Raw genomic sequence first — 22,496 nt, forward strand, 5'->3', positions numbered from 1 at the left:
TGTATTCTATGTTCTTCAGTCACTACATTCTTTGTTGTTATTGAATAACATGAATTTACCGGTTTGTAGACACTCTAGTTTAATTAGATTTACCTGAGAATTGTTCAGAATATATATATTACCTTACTGTTCAGTTCAGGAGCTGGACTGTGCATTTTTTGGGCAGGCAGTAGTATGTGAGGTAAACAACTTTGCAAAGTATTTACATTAAGTAATAACCTTCTAATAAAAAACAATGTATCTTTTCATTGCATTTCATAAAGAAGATACTTGATGTTCTAATTCTTTTAAAGGTGACCCCTTATTATTTTTTACTAAAAAGAATGCAGTGGATGTAATTGGCAAAGATTCTCACAGTCTGAAATCAGAGATACAACATTCCCTAAAATTGAACAGAGATTTCAGGTCAAGTATTCATGCCCAAATGTCTTTTTCAACTCTGTTTTTAATCATTCATCTTTTCAGAAAATCATGATACACCTTCAGACTAATGAGTTTCTAAAATTGTAACCCTGACTGTTTAAACTTTGATGTTAAATTGCAGTCTTTTGCAGTAGATTCTTTCCAAGGTGTTCAAAGGCAAATTATATATTACATTTAGTTAATTGAGCACCTTGATACTTGTCAGCTCTCAGTAATACCTTCTGCATTAATTTTCTTCCTTTCGCAAACTTAAAAGGATTTAACAAAAACTGTGCATGATAATTCTTCATAATACTCCTTTTACAGTGGTGTTTTCTCCTTGCAAGCAGATCACATGCCTTCCTTGTTCCTTGTGTGCTGGGAGGCAGAAGACCTGCTGTCAGTGTACCTCAGCAGGACACCATTGTCCTTCAGTGATTGTATTTCTGATGTTGTGGAGTATTTATCTTGGTTTTTAGAAAATCACATCTAGCATAGATATTAGGGCAAGAAGCAGATGCTGTGTCCTGGTCTAGTATCCGCAGGAGACACAACAATCTGTATCAGGAATTGCACATTCTATGGGTTTATTTTCATATTTTTTTCAGACGAAAATAAAAATTTAGACTACAATACTGTCAGCATGGTTTTAGTAGGATCAACCCTAGCACTCTTCTGTTATTGAGGTAAGTGGCAGTAGCATTTTTGGTAGTTTAGAACAATGGAGTGAAGGTTTTAGTATACCAACAAAAGTATGCTAAATATATACAAGTAACTTGTAAAGTCACAAAAGCAATAAATAGTGCATTTCTTTTTTAGTGGCAAACTACATTATTTACTGGCAAAGAAGATGTTCTGTTTGTTTGAAGTAGCATGAGCTAGAGAATCCAACCTACAATTCTGTTGTGACCTTGACCAAAGTCATTTAAGCTCTTTGTGTCTATATAATTTGTAGACTTATGTTTACTGCTATTGCTTGGTGTGATGTCCCTATTCTGAATAACAAAATTTATTTGAACTTAGCGAGCAAAGGATTCTACTCAAGTGTGATTGCAATGTTGATGTTTTATATTGTTTCAAATTAATGTACAGGTAGAGATGCAATATAGATATACTCATTCTGAGAAACTAGGTAAAAGGTATGAAAATAGAGGAAATGTTGTTAATTTTGCATGCTTATGTTTTTCTTTCTCAAGCCTTTGGGAAAGATATTCAGAATACATAAGCCATTCCCTACTGAATTACCATAGCTCCTCACATACTTCTCCAGTCAGGATTCCAAAATCTGGCTGAAACTGTACATCATGGAAAAGAAAGATTATAGATCCCATATATTTTCCAAGGATCTTTAATTCATATGGGTGGAATTGTTTTTCCTCTGCCACTTTAAGGGAGTCACAACTGAATTTTTGGAACTCAAAGGATGCAACCTAGAAAAAATCAAGGGAGTTTTCTTTTAAAAATGAAAGATCATTTTTCTTTAAGTCACATCATTTTTTGAGTTCTCTAAATGGTAACACTCAAATGTAGTTGAATTCTTACAGTAAAATTTTTTCTGTGTATACATCCATCCATCCATCCATCCATCCATCCATCCATCCATCCATCCATCCATCCTTCCATCCATCCATCTATCTACAAAATATGCTTGTTTGTAAATTTTTTAAATTAAAGTATTGTAGCTTCAGATATACAGCTTAGGTATAACGTGGCCTGTACACTACTCAAATGAGATAAATATCTACAGTACAGTGTCTAATTTTTCTTATCCAAACCAAGTATGCTAAGATCTCAGACTTGTTTATTCTTTAATGCAATGGATTTTTTCTAATGGAATAAGGTGTCTTTGACCTGCAAAGAAGTTTTCATTACACATTTAAAATGAGGAGGGGGGAACCCGCTAATAGTCTCTTTTGTTACTTTTTGTGATGCTTTCAAATTATAATTTTAGATAGTTTTTATGAAGCAGAACAGCTGAAACAGTTAAAATACCAGAAAAGTTGTAGCTCTCCACAATTTAGAGTTCTCTATTTACCTAGTCACAATTTAGAGTTCTTAAAAATGCTTGTGATTTTTTTTTCAATTGTGTTGAGTTTTTCTTGTGTTTTTAAAGTCTTGCAAGTCAAACAAGCGAATGGAGGAGGCTTAAAATCTCCCTAAGGGTAGCATTCTTTCTAGAACTAGATCTACTTGTGCATGTTACACTTCCTCTGTATTTGTCCCATCAGTGAACTTATCATCTCATCTCTAGGGCTAAGAGAGCACTGTAAATTAGATTTCAGGTTTGCTTAACATTTAATCTTCCAGCTTGTTGTTGCAATTTAATGCTAGTTATGTTGACAGCCTTTATGAATCATTCAACACTCAGAAAAATAAATAATTAGTAACAGTTAAAATTAAATCTAGTTTTCCTAGCAAGTATAGTTACGGACAGCAGTCCCTAAGTTGAATGTTTCCAATGTGCACATCCTTAGTTAAGCATGACCCCTGATTATGTGTTTGCCTAAGTCTTGACCAAGGAACTGAGTTGAAGCATTAAAGTCACATAGATAATTCACATATCTACCATGGTATGATTCCCACAGAATTTGCCACTGGTGTAAACAATGGACATTAGATAACTTCTGGTTAATTAAAGGACTCTTCTAACATATTCTACATATAAACTCTAAGACGCATGCTTCAAGTGTAGATAGTGCAAAAGGTAAGTTCTGTTGCCACACCATCCAGAATACTCCCCTCCATTAAAAACAGAGTGAAAATATGTGGTTTTTTCTAAAAATGTCATCTGCTCAAATTCCTTCAGAGCATGGAATTGCATTCTTTCTTTAGTACTTCATTGAAAGCAGTTAAAATGCAGTTTTACATTCAAGAAAGTTTTGAATTAAAGCTAAGATATCAGGCAAGAAATTGGTTTTGGTAAAAAAAAATCCATAGAAAGTATTCTGTTATGTTCATAGTCTTTAGAGAAAATAGTGCAAGATCTTTTTTTTCTAGTAAATGTTTGTCATTAAAATTATGGATGATCACTACAAAAGTTATTCTGTCCTGAAAGCAAATGGCAAACAAACTGAAAATGCAAATTTTTTTTTTCCTGAAAAGCAAAAAATCAGATTTTACTCTTTTTAATGACAGGAGGGGCGAGAAAAGTGCAAGGTTCAGGCTTCATATAATCTTACAGTGACAGTATAACAGAATTTGATGACAACATGTCAAGGTCTAAAAGAGAGCTAAGAAAACCATAATTGCATCTAGCATATTTAACATATTATGGTGAAGGTCTCTTAAGCCTTTTCTTTTTGGTTGCATTCAGGTGGGCAACACATCTGTCTTCAAATGTGACACTGCAGAGGTCTGTATAAGCAAATGAGGATGATGTTCCTTTATTACCATCGCCAGAGTAAAGTACTACATGTATTACATTTTTTCTAGCCTATCTGAGATTATATTATTCTCTCAACTTGCATTTGCCTTGAGGACCTTGGTGCAGAATTCCATCCCGGACCTGGTCCTTGTATTCTCACTCCACTGGAAGACATACAGTAATAGAGTCACAAAAATGTCTTCTGTATAGATAACCTTTCTCAATCTGTGTAAAAGAACATGTCTACTTTAATCACAAAAATTTACTCAAAAGTATTTTCCTAGACTTCTGATTGGTTTGACGAAGAGAAAAAAATTTCAAAAGGGAGAACTCTGGAGTTTTTTTTCTTAAGTACTGACAATCTCATGCTGAAGTTTCATACAGAAAAAGTAAGTGAAAAATCTTTGTTACACTGCTTTCTTTGTTTCTTTTTTCCATACAGCAATTCATAGTTATGTTTTTATACTTTTTGATACTTCAGAACATTAAATGTAGTCCCCAGTACTTCACTAATGAACTGTTAGCGCGATCCAGTACAACTTGCAGCTGGCTCTCAAAAATACACAGACTTTGGGTTTGGAATTGTCTTTAGAAATATTCAGTAAAATGAAGTAAATTTTTCTTAGTTTCAAGCAGTGACTTACAGAAGCTAAACTGTAAATACAGTCATTCCTTTTTATAGAAAAAATTAAAATACAGTCTACAATAAATTCAATTTGGCTGATTTAGGTTGAGTAGATGGCTGCAGCAGTGCTCATGATACAAAATGTTAAATTGGTCCCCAATTCTGAGGAACTCAATGAAACTTGTACTGATTGCAAGCTTTTGCTCTGATCCAAACTAAGTAAATTCTGTCAAGATTTTTAAAAATGCTTACTTGTAAAGAACTGTTGTATTTAAACCATTTTTATTCTCCAGTTTATCCAGAACATATATTTTGATTAATCCAATATTCTGGGTTTCAGTTCTAAAGAAAAGGGAATTGACATTTTATTTTATTTTATTTTATTTTATTTTATTTTATTTTATTTTATTTTATTTTACTATGTTTTACTATGTTTTACTATATTTCCCAATGTCCATTACATTAGAATGTTGCTAAAATTGCTGTTATCCTAATGAAATTTAGACAAAAAATCCCAAACCAGCAGACTTTATGACCATGAGCTTGTACTTCATTCCTTTTTATAGAAGGCAATACATCAGCTACAGAACTAGTAAATTTTGTGATGATAAATTAGTTCCATTAGAGAAAAATACCTTACAAGTGCTCTGTTTGTCAGCAAGTCTTTTTGAAGAATTCAGCATAATCTTTGCTATATAATTTCACCTCCTCCTGTTTTCTCCTCCAATAAAAGGTAACTTTTACCTACTTCTCCTGTTTTATGTTAAAAAAAAGAAGGTGTGTTTCATTTAAAGTCTGTAGTGACTAATTCTATTTCTGCTTTCTAAAACTTTTTTTTCTAAACTTTTTCTTCAGCAAACTAATTCAGTATCTTTCGATATCAGTTGATTTTGATAATCTCAATTTTAAAAAAAAATCCTTCCTCCTGAGAGGGGCTTAGGTATAAAATAATAACAGGGTATCTCCAGAGGAAATGTGAAATGCAAGATAAGGGAAAATTTTAGGAGGGTTAGAATTAGCTGCCAGTGACTATAATAAATGACCCACAGTAGAGCTATTACAAAACTCTTTGATTTTCAATTGTTCGTATTTCTGTCATAACATAGATTTAGCCAGTGCTTTTGCAGACCTCGGAAAAATAAAATAAACTTTAAAAATAAAATGCCTTCCTATTATATTGACAAATTTTAATGATTGGATTATGTAAACATGGCTGTAAGGAAATATGCATGCATATCTTTTAAAATAAGATTTAAAGAACAGAAAAATAGGAGTTTTCTCTAAAGCTTGCTTATGTCATTTCAGTTTCCTTCTTTCATTTTCATATATTTTAATATCACATTAACTGCATATTTATAGTAACTTATTTTACAGAACAACTTCTGATAATCTACAGATATGCAGAAGAAGCAGCTCTTGAATATTTCAGATTTTATTTTGTAATAGTGTGTTTGCAGTTACTGTGCTTTCTGGACTACTTGCAAAACTTTGCTTTCAAAGCAGAGTTAATGTTTACTCCAAGTGTGGCTTGTCAAGGATTTTAAGAGACATAGTCCTTTTTTCAGCTTCTGTCTTGGGCTTTTCAGACAGCATGTCTCTCCACTGGATTAAAGGGTCGTTTTTAATTTAATTTTAAATTCAAATAGCTTCAAAAACATATCCTTAGATAGTTTGACAGCTTGTATCCTAACAGGTAGAACAGTGATGTGAAGATGCTAATGTAAATCAACTTTGTGTTTAAGAAGAGCCTGATAACAAGTTCACTCCCCATGGTCAGTGCTCTCCTCACTAAGATGCTAAAGTAACAAAAGGGTTTCAACTACTAATTTTTACTATGCTTTGTGGAAAGCCTGATGTATTGCTTGCTCACTAAGAATATTTTTCCATGTTGCTTCATGTATGGATACTGATGCACCTAAGAGGCTATTTTGCTTCTTTGGGATATGCCACTGTTTTTGGCAAAATGAGGAATTTCGGTGTTGTGCAATTTTTTTATGTCTAATTTAAGAGAATTATTTTTAAAGGTGTGTCATTATAGAGGACTTTGAGTTCATTGGGTTCTAGCCAGAGCTTGAGCATGCAGGCTAATGAAGCTGTGAAGCTGGGAGCTGAGAGCTTGGAAGGTGAAGGCCACCAAGATAATCATCAGCTGTAACAGAAATCATGCAAAGAGGCTGTTGGAGAGCTATGAAAAATTAAACTGTAATATTTCATTTCCAAAAAAGTGAGGCCAAAAATACTGGCCAATAATGTATTTTATGCTGTGACTAGTTGTGCTTTGTATTGGAAAAGATACTAGTGTGTTTTTCATGAAGACCAAAAAGTGAAAACTGTTTTGGTGCTGATTGCTATTCCTGATTCAGCAACTTATACCAGCCATTAGAGCCTGATTTTGCCTCTTAAAGCTTAAGCTATATAAAGCATGAAGCATATGAAGCATATGTATATGAAGCATATTCTGCAGAGTCTGGGTGTGTCTACAAGAACTGAGAAAGGCTAGAGAGTTGAGTTTTTAAAATATAGAGGCACTCCTTTGAAACATGCGAGCTCTTTTTGTAAGTGGCAGAATATTATCAAATGTAAAGAAACAGAGCTGAGAAAAGCTGAATTCCTGAGCCCGCTCTAGAACACAAAGAAGATAGATCTTTCTGAAGGAAGGCAGTATGAACATAATAAAATGTGTTAGTCCAAATACTTTAGATTAAGCAGAATTTTGTACAAAGAATAATTAATGTAAGTTTTTTGAAATGAGAAGAATCAGTAATGGAACCTTTGTGACAGCTGCTAGTGGTAGTCCTAGTTTTCACCTCTGAGAGACACAAAGGTATTCCTACACGCCTTACTTTCTGTTCTGTTGTGCGCATTCAGCTTTATAATAATGGGTCATGTTTAGGCACAGCGAACCTGACTGTTTTTCAAAACAGTCAGATTATATGTTTAAAAAAATGCATCTGTAGGCAAAGATCATTCAGGTCTTTAGGAGTTAAGGGTTTGTTTAGGACTTTTTGTACAGCTTTCCAAGAGCTTTAGGAAGGTTCATTATTCTGCTGAGTCACAACAAGTCACAACTTCAGTTATGCTACTGCAGGAACAAAATAGCTTGAAACTACTGAGAAGAACACAGTGGGAGTAAGAATATGCCTGTACTGGGGAAAAAGTACAAAAACTGGGCCTTGGGGAGATATGGGTGTGTTTCTTAATTGAGGCAAGAAAAAATTCTCCTTAAACTCTCTGAAAACTCTGATAAGAAACATTATTGTTTTCATATAGTCAAGACCTTTGGAAGCAGTAGCTACCACTTTATTTGCTGGATTACTTTTTGATACATTGACACTGAGCTCTCCTATCTTTACTTCTTTCTAGGTGATTGCTGTCTGTCACAAATTTAAAGCTTTCCCAATTTCCCAGTACTTACAGAATTGATTCAACAGATTCTTCTTAACATTCTAAACACTACTATTGAAAGCATATTAAAAAAAACTGAACTTTTTTTTGCTTGTAACTGCCTGGCTTCTTTTGGAATGATGGAAAATCTTCCCATCTACTACAGCTGCAGACAGATACACTGATTTAGCACAGCATCAGCTCTCTACAGCACAATTGAAGACAAGGGCTCTATCAGTGGAGGACAAATAAAAGCTTGGCACCCTTAGTAAAAATGGCAGTTAATCCTTGTTTCTCTACTGATGGGCTATCTGTTGCTCAAACATTGATAGATGTGTATCTGACAGCAGCTAAAGATAATTTTATGTCTTCACCCTTAGATTTAAACCAAAATTTATATTAAAAAACAATGATAAAATTTCTTAAAGCATACTATCTCACCCATCTGATTTTGTGCTGATTTTTCTCTCCTATGTAATTTAGTTTTCTTTTAGATTATATTTTTCATTCATCTTAGCTAGCATAATAACTTATTCTAATTATATGGAATACTTTGCATGTCTTGGTTTTATTAGCTTTCTGTAAATAACCCAAAGATGCTCTTAGCAGAAAAATCATAAACATTTTTGGCTATTGTAGAAGCAATCAAGTCAGCTGACTCTTACCTATTACTTTTGATTGGGTTCACAACTGCCACTGTTGTGAGTCAGTCTGTTCAAAATGCAGGCATTTGTCATGGTGCTTCTCACATTCATTAAGCAGTTACTGTGACAAGAGCATTTTCTGCTCTTCATAAATATTTGGGGGACATCGACAGATGTGTTAGAAGAAAGATAAGGAGCAGCATACATTTTTGCAAGCTCTCCTTTTGGTCCTAAGCCAATCAAGGCAAAATTTCTTCCATTGACTTCATCATATTCTGAGTCTGCCCCACGGCTCCTTCCAAGTGGCATTATAGATTTCTTCTTTCCTTTCTTTTAAACAGTAGGGAGAAGGAATACAAAGGCATCTTTCTTATCATCACGGATGAAATGCTGCCAGTACTAACCATCAAACTAAGACTAAAAAGGCAGTTAGTAACAGAATGGTCTGATACTGTGGGGGAGCTCTAATAGGTAGTTAAATCAATCAGTTTCTCAACAGAACCTTGACAAGTTTTTGATTTAATGAGATGAGCCTGTTTCCAGCTGTTAATAGTCTAAAAGATTTTAGATTTGACAAGAAAAAAACCAGTCTGAATTGCCTTTGCTAGGACTTCCTTCATGATTATGGTAAAAGCAATCCATTTTCTTCCCTACAGAAATAGCAATCTTTTCAATCATTTTTAGTTCTTTTCTTGACTTGTTCAAGAAAGCAAAACCAAAGATAGCAAAGTTTACAGAGGCTATTCATGGAGGCAAGAGTAACTGAATTGAGAGTGCTGAACGTGAATTAATGCACCAGTGGTCAAGCTTAGTGTTATTCTTGGTTACTTCTTATTAATCTCTTTTTAAGGTAAATGTGTCTTAGATGTCTGGATGTGAATGTATGATAATTGCATGCAGCTAAAAAGCAAATGTTCTGCCAATTAAATGAAACTTCATCACATACAAACCGGGAAGGGAAGCAATACTAAAAATCATGATACCAACAGTGAAAGCAAAAGAAGGAGACTGCTGTTTGGTAAAGAATTTTAAATATTTCTTTGAAAAACAAAGCCACTTCAGTATTGTTGCCTGAGAAATATATTTATATTTTTATGGGATGAGTTGTAAAACTCTCAGTCAGTTTGGCTTGAGAAGAAATTGAGTGTGCTATTTATTCACAAATATAATAATTCGGCTATTTTTGATTTAAATTAGAGTGATGTCAAGACTTATATATGCTGATTGGTGAGAACTGGATAGTGATGTTTCACAGGATGATGATTGCCTGGTGAATAGTGTGTTCCAGCTGCAGCACTGCCTGCCTGCTGACATATCCCTTATTAGGAAAAAAGTGTGATAAATAATTCTTATGCGTGAGGGACTTCAGCCAATGATTTTTGTACACTGCAAGAATACATAGCTTCTGTAAAAGACCCTTTTTTCTGTGGCTGTGTGAGGCTGGGTGTAATCAAGAAAATCAAACTGTATATAGATTCAGTTTTAGTACAGTTAAATACTAGTTTTAGTACAGTTAAATGCTAGTTCTTATCTTCAAGTTATTCACTATCTTTCTTATACCAGTTTTTATTGATTAAGAATAATGGGCTTTAAATATTTACATGAATATATTTGTTGGGACCAATTTAAAAACATAAAAAATAAAAATAAAAAAACCTTTATATAAATAAGAATTAATGACAACAAATCTTCCGTTTTGGAATTTGGATAGTAATGACAAGATTCTGCTTTGTGTGAAACTTGTCACTGAAAGGACATCCTTGTTTCCTTTTCTTTAATTCTGAGATTTGTAGTTTCCTGGCTTTTCACGGTAAAGTGTTATCCTGTTGGATTTCAGAAGTCTCGATATAGAGTGAATGGATACTTTAGAAAAACGACAGTTGAATATTGGAATGTGTTACATCCAAGCTGTCTTTCACAGTCCAGCTGGAATGAGATGTTTGTAGTGGCTTATGATGACTGACAGTGAGTGAAATAGCTCTGCTCCAGTGCTGGTGTGGTTGGTTTTTCTTCTCTCTACGATGTCCTCTGGAATTGGCTCTACTGGGGATAATCTCAGTAGTGAACTGAAAGATACAGTTTTAGGAATGGCTTTTATGAGGTCTGCTGAGGTCTGGTGCTGTACATTATAGCTGCACTTACAGAAAAACATGAGAAAGTTTAACTTCTGCTGTGTCCATGTCACTATTCCTGACATAAATGGAGAGGTTCAGTCTTTGATGCTGGGATAACTTTGAAAGCAAGTGGGTTGATTTCTTTCCCCCTCCACCCCCTTCAACACAAAGCAATTTAAATACCTCTAATGTTAATTTTTGGCTATTTCCATGACTGTACAAGTAACATTCTGCAATACTACTTTCTTAAGATGCCGCTTTTCCTGCTTTGATACAGATGTAGTAATTTTTTCCTGGTTGTGGACATAGAGTAGCAAAAGACTCTCCTGGCTTTGCTGGTTCAGGCTTGAGTCCCAAGTTATAGTGATGCCTAGTGACTTGTTAAAATACTTGGAAGTCTATGCTGCCACAACTGTAATCTTATGAAATTCCAAATCCAGATAAGTGGATAAAGACTCACTCCATCCGGATGTCTACATGTAGACATGTGTAGACATGTACCAGAACTGCCAACCACAGAGGTTCAAAAAATTTTAGTGAGGTTGCAGAAAATATGAGACAAGATTAAACCATCTTCTTAAAAATATCACAAAGAAATTATAGGATTATCATGCATGCAATACTGGTTTATATTGCTTCAATTTTACTTACAGTTTTTAACTTGCAAAGTCAGCTCTTCAACTTTCCATGTACGGTGGCAAGAGAAAAAAGTTTTCTTTTTTTTTTTTTTTTTTTAAATATTAAATTAGGCAAATTATGTCATTTGCATGCTTTACTGTGCTTGAGCAGTTGCAGCAATAGGGAGGACATGAAATAGCCTTTGTTTCTTAGTCACAGTAAATTCATTCATAAGTACTGGTGATGATTTTTAAATTGAGCATGCAACATTTGATTGCTGAACTATAGACTTAAAATCATAACTAGGTGAAATACTCTGAGTAAGAAATCCAGGAGGCTTGAGCTAAGATGAAAACATTTAAACAGATCCTTGAATTGTGCTAACAAATATTGATGTAGATAGCTTTAATGAATAGTTCATCTAGGGAACCTTGTCTCCATGTCTCCAGTGAAACTTGAAAAACTTCTGACAGGCTTTTAAAGATCTATGCCACATTTTAAAGAACCTATGTTTAGGTTGGCTTGTGTGTTTTCTGACCTGGGTAAAGGAGGATTAGTGGATAAAAACTCTCATTATCTCTTTCTCAAGTTGTTTAAAGCTTAAGAAAGTAGTTTTGACATTCCTTATGGCTTATTTATTTATTTATAGAACTTAGTGACTTGTCTTTGAATGTTCTGTTTTCAGTTGTATGAAGCATGGAAATGGACCAAATTCAAAATCCAAAGAGAGGCATTAAAGAAAAATATTATAAATATTTATGTGAGCATTTATTAATATTTGCCTGACTTGCTAACCTTAGAATGTATTGTGGCTTTAGTACCCTTCTGTGAAGCTCATCCAGACCCTATGGGTCATATCTCTTACTTGATACTCTGTAGGGATTAGCATGATAGGTAACACAGGCTTTCTTCTTGCCTTCTGGAGGGGACAACTGTGTTTATCTCTCTGCATCCGTATATTTCGCAGCTGTTACTTGCTACATGGTTAAGTGGAGACTAAAATCCATAACTTTTAGTGCAGTCTAGAAGAATAAACAGTGTCAGATTTTGTTTTGCTATATGCAAAGCTTTGTGGTCATGAATTAAGTCTGCTGGGGTTTTTTTAACTCTTTTTTTGCTGTTGTGGTTATCATTGTTTATGTCTTTAAGACCTCCAACCATGGGCTTTTACTACATTGTTCTAGCTTTTTTTCTAGGCAAACAGAAGAACTTGTATAAAGTATGTGAGAGACAACACTGACACCAGGAGAGAGGAAAATGCAGGCAAAGCATGTAACAGAGTTGATTGGAGCGATTGCTGTGGTCTCTGGCAGTCAAAGAGCTTTTATGTTGTTGTAGTCATCAGAGCATAGGTGGGACTTTGAAGATAGCATTTTGCAGATATTTATGGTGAATATCTTACAAGTGTGAGAATATGGAATTTCTTGAGAGTGCCTGTGTGCTTGCTCTGCATTCTTGGTCCGTCACAGAGACTGCGGACCGGAAAGGAAGGAAACAGAAGCAGTTATTTCAATTGTGGGAAGCAGGCTGTTTACGGATTTGTGAACTAATTAAATAAATGGTCCTCTATGACCCCCTGTGAGACACAGATTTAGGGACTGGCTAAAATAATACCCTTGGGAAATCTAATAACATTTAGTTAACCTGAGGCTTCACAGCAGCTGCAGGGGTGATTGCAACCTTCAGTCTTCAGTGGCTGCTGCAGATAGTCTCTGTGGCAGAGCTGCTCTGTCCAGGGAGCAAAATCCCACCTACTTTAGGCTATTAGGCATTTTTTCCCCACCACAGGCTGAGTGGTGGCAACAGGTTTTTAAACCTGAAATGTATCTTCACCTTGTATTAGGTATATATGTCATGTGAAGACAACGTTATTAATATACTCAGGGAGTTTTGGAAGGGAAAAATGGACATATTCTATTATAATACTGAAACTAAGTCAAGAAATGGCACATTTCTAAATCATGAAATTTCACTTAATAGCTGACTTAACACTAAAAGGAGTTTTTGCTATATTTAAGGTACACATCTTTTAATTGTGAGAAATACAATGGCATGCTTTTTTATTTACCTTGAACTTGTAGAAGGAGAGGGAAAACCATAGGTTGTCTAAGTCAGCATTTATATCTTAGCTCAGGATTGGATTTTTGATCATAGACTTATATTTAGAACAGCGAGATGAAGATGTACTCTGCTATCTGGTTGTGCACATGACCTTTTCTGATTCTCAAATATTTGCTTCAGGCTGCAGCAGCTATGGTAGAATGGTGTCTTATGCTACTACAGAATATTACCAGGACTTGTACCCCTGATAAAGAGATTCTGTTAAAAACAAGGAGATTTCTGCTACTTTACAATAATAACCAAATACTGAATTACAAACCATTTCTACTACTGGTGCTATTTTTATACCTTCTGATTCATTACTGGTGATGTAATTGTATTTGAGTTGTATGTATTTCCTTACATTTAAACTGAGATTGTATACAAAAATGATTGTGTGACCAGTTAATACAATTTTTTCTGAGAGCACAATAGTTTAACAAATGTTTTCATGGTAAAGAAATATTCTTCTTCTTTTCAGATACCATGACCAACAGGATGTTACTAGCAACTTCCTTGGAGCAATGTGGTTGATTTCAATAACTTTTCTATCCATTGGATATGGGGATATGGTACCAAATACATACTGTGGAAAAGGGGTCTGTTTACTTACTGGAATCATGGTGAGTGAATTTGTTAATTGGATATGAGATTACATTTGCTGTTAAGTAATTTGAAATTAAGTCCAAAATTTTTGGTAGCCATAAAGAAATATTTATGTGCTGTTTTGTAGAGTGCATACTTAATCAGACCATTCCCATAGTCTTTCATTCCTGTTAATGAAATGGAGTTTTCTTCTTCTTTAGGCAAAAATTTAGTAGCAGTGTAATGAAATATAGAGGAGCAAATTGCATCCTGACAAAATTCAGAAATCTCAGTGAAGTCTTTCATTAGATGTTAAGGTATCATATCATCTTGATCATCTTTGGGCATGTGTAATTGGACCAGTACTAATAAAGGATTTTCAGTTTTGACTTTTGTGTTGTTTTTTTTTAAATTAATCACCGAGACATAATGATGGCTAAACTCTTAAAAGTCTTTTGTTTGATCATGGTTTTCTACTTTATTTCTTACAAGTCTTATAACATATTATTCGCAGCAGTCCATTGCTTTAAGTGGAATTATGTTGTGCAATTTGCACAGTGAGAGCTTTTGCTACCACTGATACCATGCAGCAATTTTTAGGTCGTGCATGCTCAATATATATTTATAAAATGTATTTAATGTCTTGTTTTACTTTTTTGTACTACACTATTTGGTCAAAGTTGGGCAGGGAGTAAGGCAATGTATTGTAATGCCAGGAAAACTTACACGGATCTACAGTAAATTAGATATAAGCAAGTTCTGGACTCTGCAACTCTTATTTGTAAAAACTTCTTTGTAAATGTCCCTGTGAAGGAGAGAGGCTGAATGGTTGTCATATGTGTACTATATACAACAATAAGATACATACTTGCTTCTGATTTTTGCCATTGATTATAAGTAATGCAGTTCCAATACCTACCTCTGTTAAAACAGCTATATTGGGATAATGGCTGAAAGCAAATGGTATCAAAATGTTTCCCCTTTTGAGTAGATAGGTTGATAGAATATTTGTTTGTAATAAGTGTATATTTTATGTCCAGAGAGTAAAAAAGGCTTTCTTTTTTATTTTTTAATGTTTAAGGATTTTTTTACAAGTGCTTCAAAAAAAAAAACAAAACAAAACAAAAAACCCTAAACCTTACAGGTTTCAGTTTATTGATCTTTATTCATAAAGATTGATAAAGACTTCCAGTATATTTTGCAAAAGGCATATCTCCTTAAATAAAGAGTTTACAGTTGAGTTGAAAAGTACAGGCTAAAAGCAGAGGAATGCCTCAGAGGGCTATTTTAAAGGCTCTTTGCTGAGCTCAGATCTGCATCTTCTGGGGCATTCGCCTTTACTTCTTTCTGTGCCGGATATTGATGCCAGAGAATGAAATATGGTCATAAATTTCCCAGGAAAAGGGATGGAGAAGCAGTGCTTATTGCCACCTTGCAGTGCAGGGATTGCAGAATGAGGATGGAACCCTCATATAAAGTGACTTCCACTGCTTCCATGAAAAACTCAAGTGTGGATTTATGCATACTGTTTTCACACACTGGCATCTCTTTTTCACAGCTGGTAGACTTGTGACATGCATGGATGATAGCTTCATGTCTCTGATGAGGTTTTTTAGTGATTATAAGATCTGCAGCTACTTTGGAAGAACAAAGGCTCCAATCAGGATCTCATGATAATGAATTTGGGATAAACATCTTCAGAGATGGAAAGCATTCTTAACCAAAAAAAAAAAAAAAAAAAAAAAAAAAAGGCCAAGTAGCTGCTGCATTATGAATGATAGGTAAAACAATTGTGAAATAGTGAAAGGCTCCCCATTAGTTACATTTAAGTAATCTTTCAGAAAAAGAAAATGGAACAATGAGAAAAAGGAAAAAGTCAGATGCTGGAATTACTCTGGGTTTTTTGGGGCTTGCATTTTATTTTAATTTTTAAAGACCTGAGGAATATGAAGTATGGCACAGTAAATATAATAACAAACTCTCTTCTAGCCTAACCTGCAATACTGTAAAGCTTACAGGTCTTGAATATCATTCTTTTAAACTAATTACTCTTCTGAAACTTGTATAGTAACTAATCTATGTTTGTTGTGGAAAGTATAATATCCTAAAAGAACAGACCTTGTGATTTTTATTTCAATAGGAGCAGTTGATATCTAATAAAAGACACACAAGGGTAATTGTTGTTTTAATTTAGTGTATATTAATAAAGTCTATCTATTTTTACTTTTAAGTTGTGCCTGTTTTGCCTTTTTTTCCCAAAATCCTGTCTCCCAATTGATAAATAAAATTTAGCAAATATAAAACCACAACATAAATAGTGTGTTAACCAAAAAACCAAATTAAAACCACAACAGGGCCTTGGAGTAGTTAGCAAAATTTTACTTGCTTTATAAGGAGAACAATGAGGTTAGCAAAAAATTTAAAGAAGGTCGGTAGAAATTGGTAAGGAGAACTGTAAGATATGGAAAGGTGCATAATTATGGACTGTGAGATGAATAACTTTTGCAGACCTCTGTACGTTTTTGCAGTTACACAAGATATAACAATGGCAATCAGTTTTTCTGACTGCAAATACAAGGACCTGTTAGAAGTTTTAAGAAGGACATTTTTACTTTTAGATCCAGCATTATGTGGTGAGGTGGTGCATTTATTGCATGATGCAAAGTTTATGATGTAGAATCTTCCTGCAAAGCTGCCCACAAACAGTTCAAAGCAGGCATGTAGGCCAAACCTATGTTGCTTCAAATGAGATGGATGAATTGCAATTGTGCTGTCACAGGATACAGTTGGTTTGGTATAGCTTGATGAAGTTTGCTTTAAATGAAATAGAAGTTATTTCAAAGTGTCTGCTTTGCTAATGTGAAAATAGCACTTTAATTGCTTTTCTTGTTGAAATGAACTTCAAAGAGATTGTTTGAAGTAATAAATAAGGAAATAAATAAGGAAAGTTTCTTAAATATTTACAATAGCTGAGGACAAGATTAGAGATTTTCCTTGCAAAAATTTTAAGTGGAGTCTTTTAGTTACAGTGTTTGAAGACTGCTCATGTAGATGAAGTATTCGTTTTAGAGTAGTTGTAATGCATTGCAAAGTCATTGTGTACAATCTGGCTTTAGGGACAACAGTTTTTATTAGTTCCAAATGGTGATTCAAAAATTAATGAGATCCCATTTTAAAATTTCTCATGCTGAAGGTTTTAATGTCTTTTGGAAGTCTGCATTTATTTCTAAACAATTACAGTTTGTTTCCTATGTATCATGACAAAAATTATGATGAGGAGGTGTTTTTGCTGTAAGAAAAGAGGACTTTTCATCTAAGGCTTAATTGTGGTGTTTGTGCAAATGGAAATTGTAGACAGTCCAGTCTTACCAACAAATACAGGGAGCTGTCTAAAAGAGGAACGTGGCTCTTAAAATAGCAGTTTCTAACTGTGTTATTTTTTGTTGGTAGCAAAATATGAACTGTATTGTTTTTGAAATTTAATCGTTGCTAGATTGTAAGTAAGATAGGTGAAAACTAAGTGGATTGTAACTGCATAGTTAACATTGTCTGCATGTCTTCTAGGGTGAGTCCTGAAAAAGAGAAAAATAAGCTAAACATCAGATTTGAGGAAATAGGAAAATCATTTTGTAGAACTTTATGGATTATGTACAAAATGTCATAAATTTATTGTGCAGAATAATAATAATAATAATAATAATGTGCATAATAATGTCTAAAACGTGTGTTTTTATGAAAACTTTTGCTCACATTGTTTAATTGTGTAGTGTGAGGGAAAAAATAATGGTTTATAAAATACAGGAATATATTTTAAATTACACTCTAAAAGCTGAAAGGGTATGATCAATTCTAGTTAGAGCACTGTGGTGAATAGTTCTGTGGATAAGAGGATATTTCAGATATCTTGAACAATGCTCAATTTTTACTTCTCTGAGAGTACAGAAAATATGAAAAGCTTTCATGGGCATTGATAGCATCTTGGGTCCATGTATATATGCTAGAGTATAATCCAGTTGATTCTGATAATTCAGTAATAAATATAAGTGACATCAGGATTTCAAACAGATTGTGTTTGTTCCTTCTAGCATAGTACAACCTAAGGAGACAATGTGTTGAGCAGAAATTTTATATGGTGGAGACAGTTAATGATGCCTACATTCTTAGGGATAAAGCCATTAAAAGGTATCCTGCTGAGAAATTTGTTGTTCCAGCAGAACATATTGCAAAAATGGAAACTTTTGTAGGGAATAAAGATAGTTTGAGATTATTTTATGTCTGTGGCTTGTTGTAATGAAATTTATAGCTGAAGTAAAGAATCATAAATTATCAAAATCAAATTGAGAAGCTTCAAATATGATCCCTTAAGTAGTGGTTGAGAAGGCAGTAATCTGAAAGGTAGGAGAATGGCAGAGGGTCTACTCCATTTTAGTAAGCAACGTCTCTTAAAGGTTTCACCATCTTTCATAACTAGAAAAAATAAGGGAAAAAGGCTTCTTCAGGAGATCGTTAGTTTGCATTAGTAGAGCAGGGAAGTTTTTGAAGTGTCGGAGGACACAGGAACTGTTTCCCACTTAGGTTCTAGTTATGGATGCATTTCAGTAAATTCAAAGCCTGTTAGTTCCTGGCTGGAATGCAGTTGTCTCATGCTGTTGTTGTTTACGTAGGTATGACTGGAGCATGATGACTGTTGCAGCAAAACTTCTTTGTTCTGAGAAAATGTAATTTCGTTTGCAATAACCTTAGATTTAATACAGCAGTTTTCATATATTTTATACATATTCTCATGGAACTTTTGTATTTATAACACAGGTGAAGAACAAGAACATCACAAGTAGCTTTCATCCTGAATTATTAAAGTGATATTTCCCATCAGCCTTATAGGCTATTAAGCCTGTTCATTTAATGAAATCAGACTTCAACCCTTGCCCAGCAAAAAGATTTTCATGAGTTTTGGGATAAAGTCTCCAGGGGTGGTTTAGCTGTTATGAGCACAGAAGGTTTGCCAGAAGCTCAGTCAACAGGGCGTATCCAATTGTCAGGTTTCCCTGAGTTAACACTACAGTCATTTATAGGTTCTCCTGTAGAAGAGATATTGTCTTAATTTTATAAGTCATTATGTCCTGTGCTGTCCCAGATGTCTCTCCCAGTACCCAGCTTTCATTTCTCAAGAAGTTTACTGCGCCCTCACTTATGACTACCCATTCTTATATGTAACAGTATTTAATCAATTTCACATTTATATGTAACATTTAATGGTCTTCATAATTTTTATTTTTGCAGCATTGCTAAAAACCTTGTGGACTAATTAGAAGCAAAAAAATCTGTTCATCTACTCTTATACAGATCAGAAGTTTAAATGTTGCAATAAATTCTAGATGAGATGAAGACAAACTCCACTGAAGACAATAGTAGCTAGGCAAATATTGAATACATGAAAGTATAAATAATGCAAAAATATTTTAGATCACCCATTTGGCTGAGATCGCATAGTTGTTCTATTACTCATTTTATTTCAGGCTTTCAAGGTTACGCATCTCTCCGAGTAAACAGTGACAAATGCAAACCCACATTTATACAGCACCATTTCCCCAGCCTCTTTCTTGCTTTGGAGAGAATTTTTTTACTTCAAGCAACACAATTTTTCATTTTTTTTACCCCTTCCCTGGTGGTCATGTATGTCCACCTTTGAGAGAGCCAAATGAACAAAATGCCTGTTTAAATTCTTACAGGATTTTCATTTTATGCAGAGCAGCAGGAGGAATGTTGTGCCTTTTCTGGTGCAGAGCTAAATTTCCCACCAGAACCATATGTCTGCAAAGCGCACCTTCTCTCTCCCTCAGTGGATCCCAAGGGAAGCGAGCAAGAAATGTGGCAACTGCCTTCTTTCAGCTACAGGCAAGTATAGCAGGACATTTTTGTGACACCTACACCACTGAAGAGTGCATTTCACTTCCAGTCCAGTAAACCAGAGATGCCAGGTGACTTTCAACAGAGACACTGATACACACTGTTGCTTCCCTTCTCGCCAATAGCACCCTCCAGGTGGTTGCAAGAGTGACTCAATTCACTGTTGTCTTGTAAAGGTATTTTGAAACCTTACCAAAAAAGAACCAAATTACAATGCCAGAAGCATTTACTTAGAGGACTACAGGGTTTCTCTACTGACCAAATGCTGCTTTCAATTCTAACTGAAAATGCAGCCAGTGCTAAGCTTTATTTGCCTTAGATAAAGCCCTGGTTGAGGAGTTGAAACCACTTCTCTGGCTGTCAGTAAAACACGAATGTTAGATGTACAAGCTAGACTGCACTTGAAGTCTGAATCCTGCAGTTTTGCAATCACCATTTTGCAGCAGTGTGAGCCTTCACTCTTAGCACTTTTGAGTTGTAGTAAAGGCATGGTCTTGATCCAGATTCCATAGCCACATTTTCATTGTGTCCTGTGGGAAACACCAGCCTTTTCTCTCCAGCTGCCATGGCTGTGTCAGCGCTGTGGTTTAATGTAATGTAAAATTCTCTGTAGAACTTTCAGTTAGTTGGCTTTGGTATGGTGATTCTGCTGATATCAGCAGAAAGCTCAGGGTGCATAAGTGAAAAAGACAGAGAAATGTGATTAGACTGCAAAAGGCATCTCATCTGGTGTGTAGTAAATATACTGGTGGATAACTTTGACAAGGAAGAAGAAGACAAAGTCGGGTATAGGATGATGTACATTATATATAGTATGATATACACTATAATTGGGTAGTGCAGACCTAGTACCTTTAATAATTCTTATTTATATTCTCGTAGCCCTTCAGGGCTCCTGATTGTATTGATACCAGTACTGTATAAGGACGATAGAAATACACAGTCCAAGTTACTGAAGAGTTTAGTATTCCTGTAGAGCAAATAGAATGGGAAACAGGGAGGAATTATGTAGGATCAGTAGAAGTGATCTTGGCATATGAGAATCTGACTCACCTTCACTGGTTTTGCTAGGCTTTGTAGTCAGTAAAATCCTAAACAAAGAAGGGGAAGGTATTAGAAGAAAACTAGGTAAAACATTAGGTAAATGTTTTTCTAGGGAGTTTTTACTAAGTAAATAAATGATGCAAAGGATCTTGTCTGAAAGGGCTTATTAGAGCTAAAATCCATGAGGAGTCATAAAATATTGCAACTGAGGGCAAATGTTCTGTATATGATGCCGTATAGAAGGGCATCAACACAGCAGAGTAACATTGTAAAGAATGACAGGCAAAGAAAATAATTATTGTAGCAATCTCTGATGTGTCTAGGACATAGTTTGCTTTGTTAAAGCAGTTTAAAGGAGCCTTGCAATAATTCATAACTAAGTGCCAAGAGGAGAGACTATGCAGAAGATAGGGAAACCTGCAATTTATAAAAAGTAAAGTAAAGTGAAAGTAAAGTGAAAGACAACACTGTGGACTCAGTATTTTCTGAACTTGAGAAGAGCTAGCTCTTCTCAAGGGAAATTTTTCAACAGTTTTTCCCGAAACAACCTTGTGTAACCAATATTACTTTCACATAACAACAGGTGCTGTTTTCTACTTCTGTTAGTTAGCCAATAGAAAAAGTCTTAGTACTACAGACCAATAGTTTGTCGTCTTAGAGCAGCATGTTATAAAAAGGCTGAATGAATTGTAAATAAAGCCTTCTAATTTCTGTTGCCTTCTCACTGGAGTCAAGCATCTTTCTTTTGTGTTCTATTATGACACAACACCAAGTAATAATCATGCTTTTTTCTGAGTCATGTTTGTTCAGTTGCTAAATTTAAAGTATAACTTAAAATACAATTAATTTCATCAATTTCATCTTTCTTCTCCCCCTTTTCAATTAGCATGGGCTTGACATCAATGCCTGATGGCATTATTATTTCCTCCTCAATTTAATATGTCCTTCCATTCATTTTTAAGGGAATATCAGTCATCATTTTGGTTTATGTAACAGACAAAATTATTATCCTACTTGTGTTTAACATATATGAGTAAAATGCCAACATACACTTCCACTTGCATTTCTATCAGGGAAACTCGCTTTGGATTCTAGGCATTTAAGAGGGCTAGAGAGGAGCCCTCACAGGCTGTTGCGTGCTTGCATTAGCATTTGAACTTTAGGTGTCATTCTTTGTCCTTAACAGGAACAGCATATTTAGAATTAAAGATACAAAGAATGTCCTCAAGTTGCTTGCAGTCACAACAAATTCTTTTCGTAAGGGACAACAGCTACATAGATTAACAATCAAGGTGAGTTCTGTCCTGTATAAACAGTTGTGAACCTTATGCTAAAGGTTGTACTGCTCTTAAATGTAAATTCTATACCACCATCACAGATCTGATGCCACTGTGAAGTCCAGAGTTTTTTGATTTTCTCCACTGTAAGACAGTGGATATGTTTATTTTCAGACTTCTTGCCTTTACTGTAGACTAATAGGCTACACTTCATATCAAGCAAGAAATACTGTGTGTTCCGGATGAAATTCATGTACTTCATCTTCTGATCCTTGCAAACAGGAAGTAGACATTGCTTGGCTCATCAGCGGAGTCCTAATCTTGCCTGTTCTTAAATCTGTGATCTTTAAGGGCTTCTTATGCTTTAGTAGATAGTTTCATACAGTTTGTACATGCTTTCTGGAAAACAGAAGAATTCAGGTACATCACCTT

General features: G+C 34.7%; 1 protein-coding gene across 1 annotated transcript in view; it reads left to right on the forward strand.

The window, feature by feature from the left end:
- The window catches only part of KCNN2 (potassium calcium-activated channel subfamily N member 2), a 66,302-nt gene that overhangs the window by 30,910 nt on the left and 12,896 nt on the right, over positions 1-22,496 (forward strand). Inside the window, exon 4 of the mRNA XM_066340016.1 lies at positions 13,733-13,874. Coding sequence (XP_066196113.1) covers positions 13,733-13,874 — 142 coding nt within the window. The remainder of the gene's footprint in view (positions 1-13,732; positions 13,875-22,496) is intronic.

Source organism: Sylvia atricapilla, chromosome Z, assembly GCF_009819655.1.
Source record: "Sylvia atricapilla isolate bSylAtr1 chromosome Z, bSylAtr1.pri, whole genome shotgun sequence".
NCBI lineage: Eukaryota > Metazoa > Chordata > Aves > Passeriformes > Sylviidae > Sylvia > Sylvia atricapilla.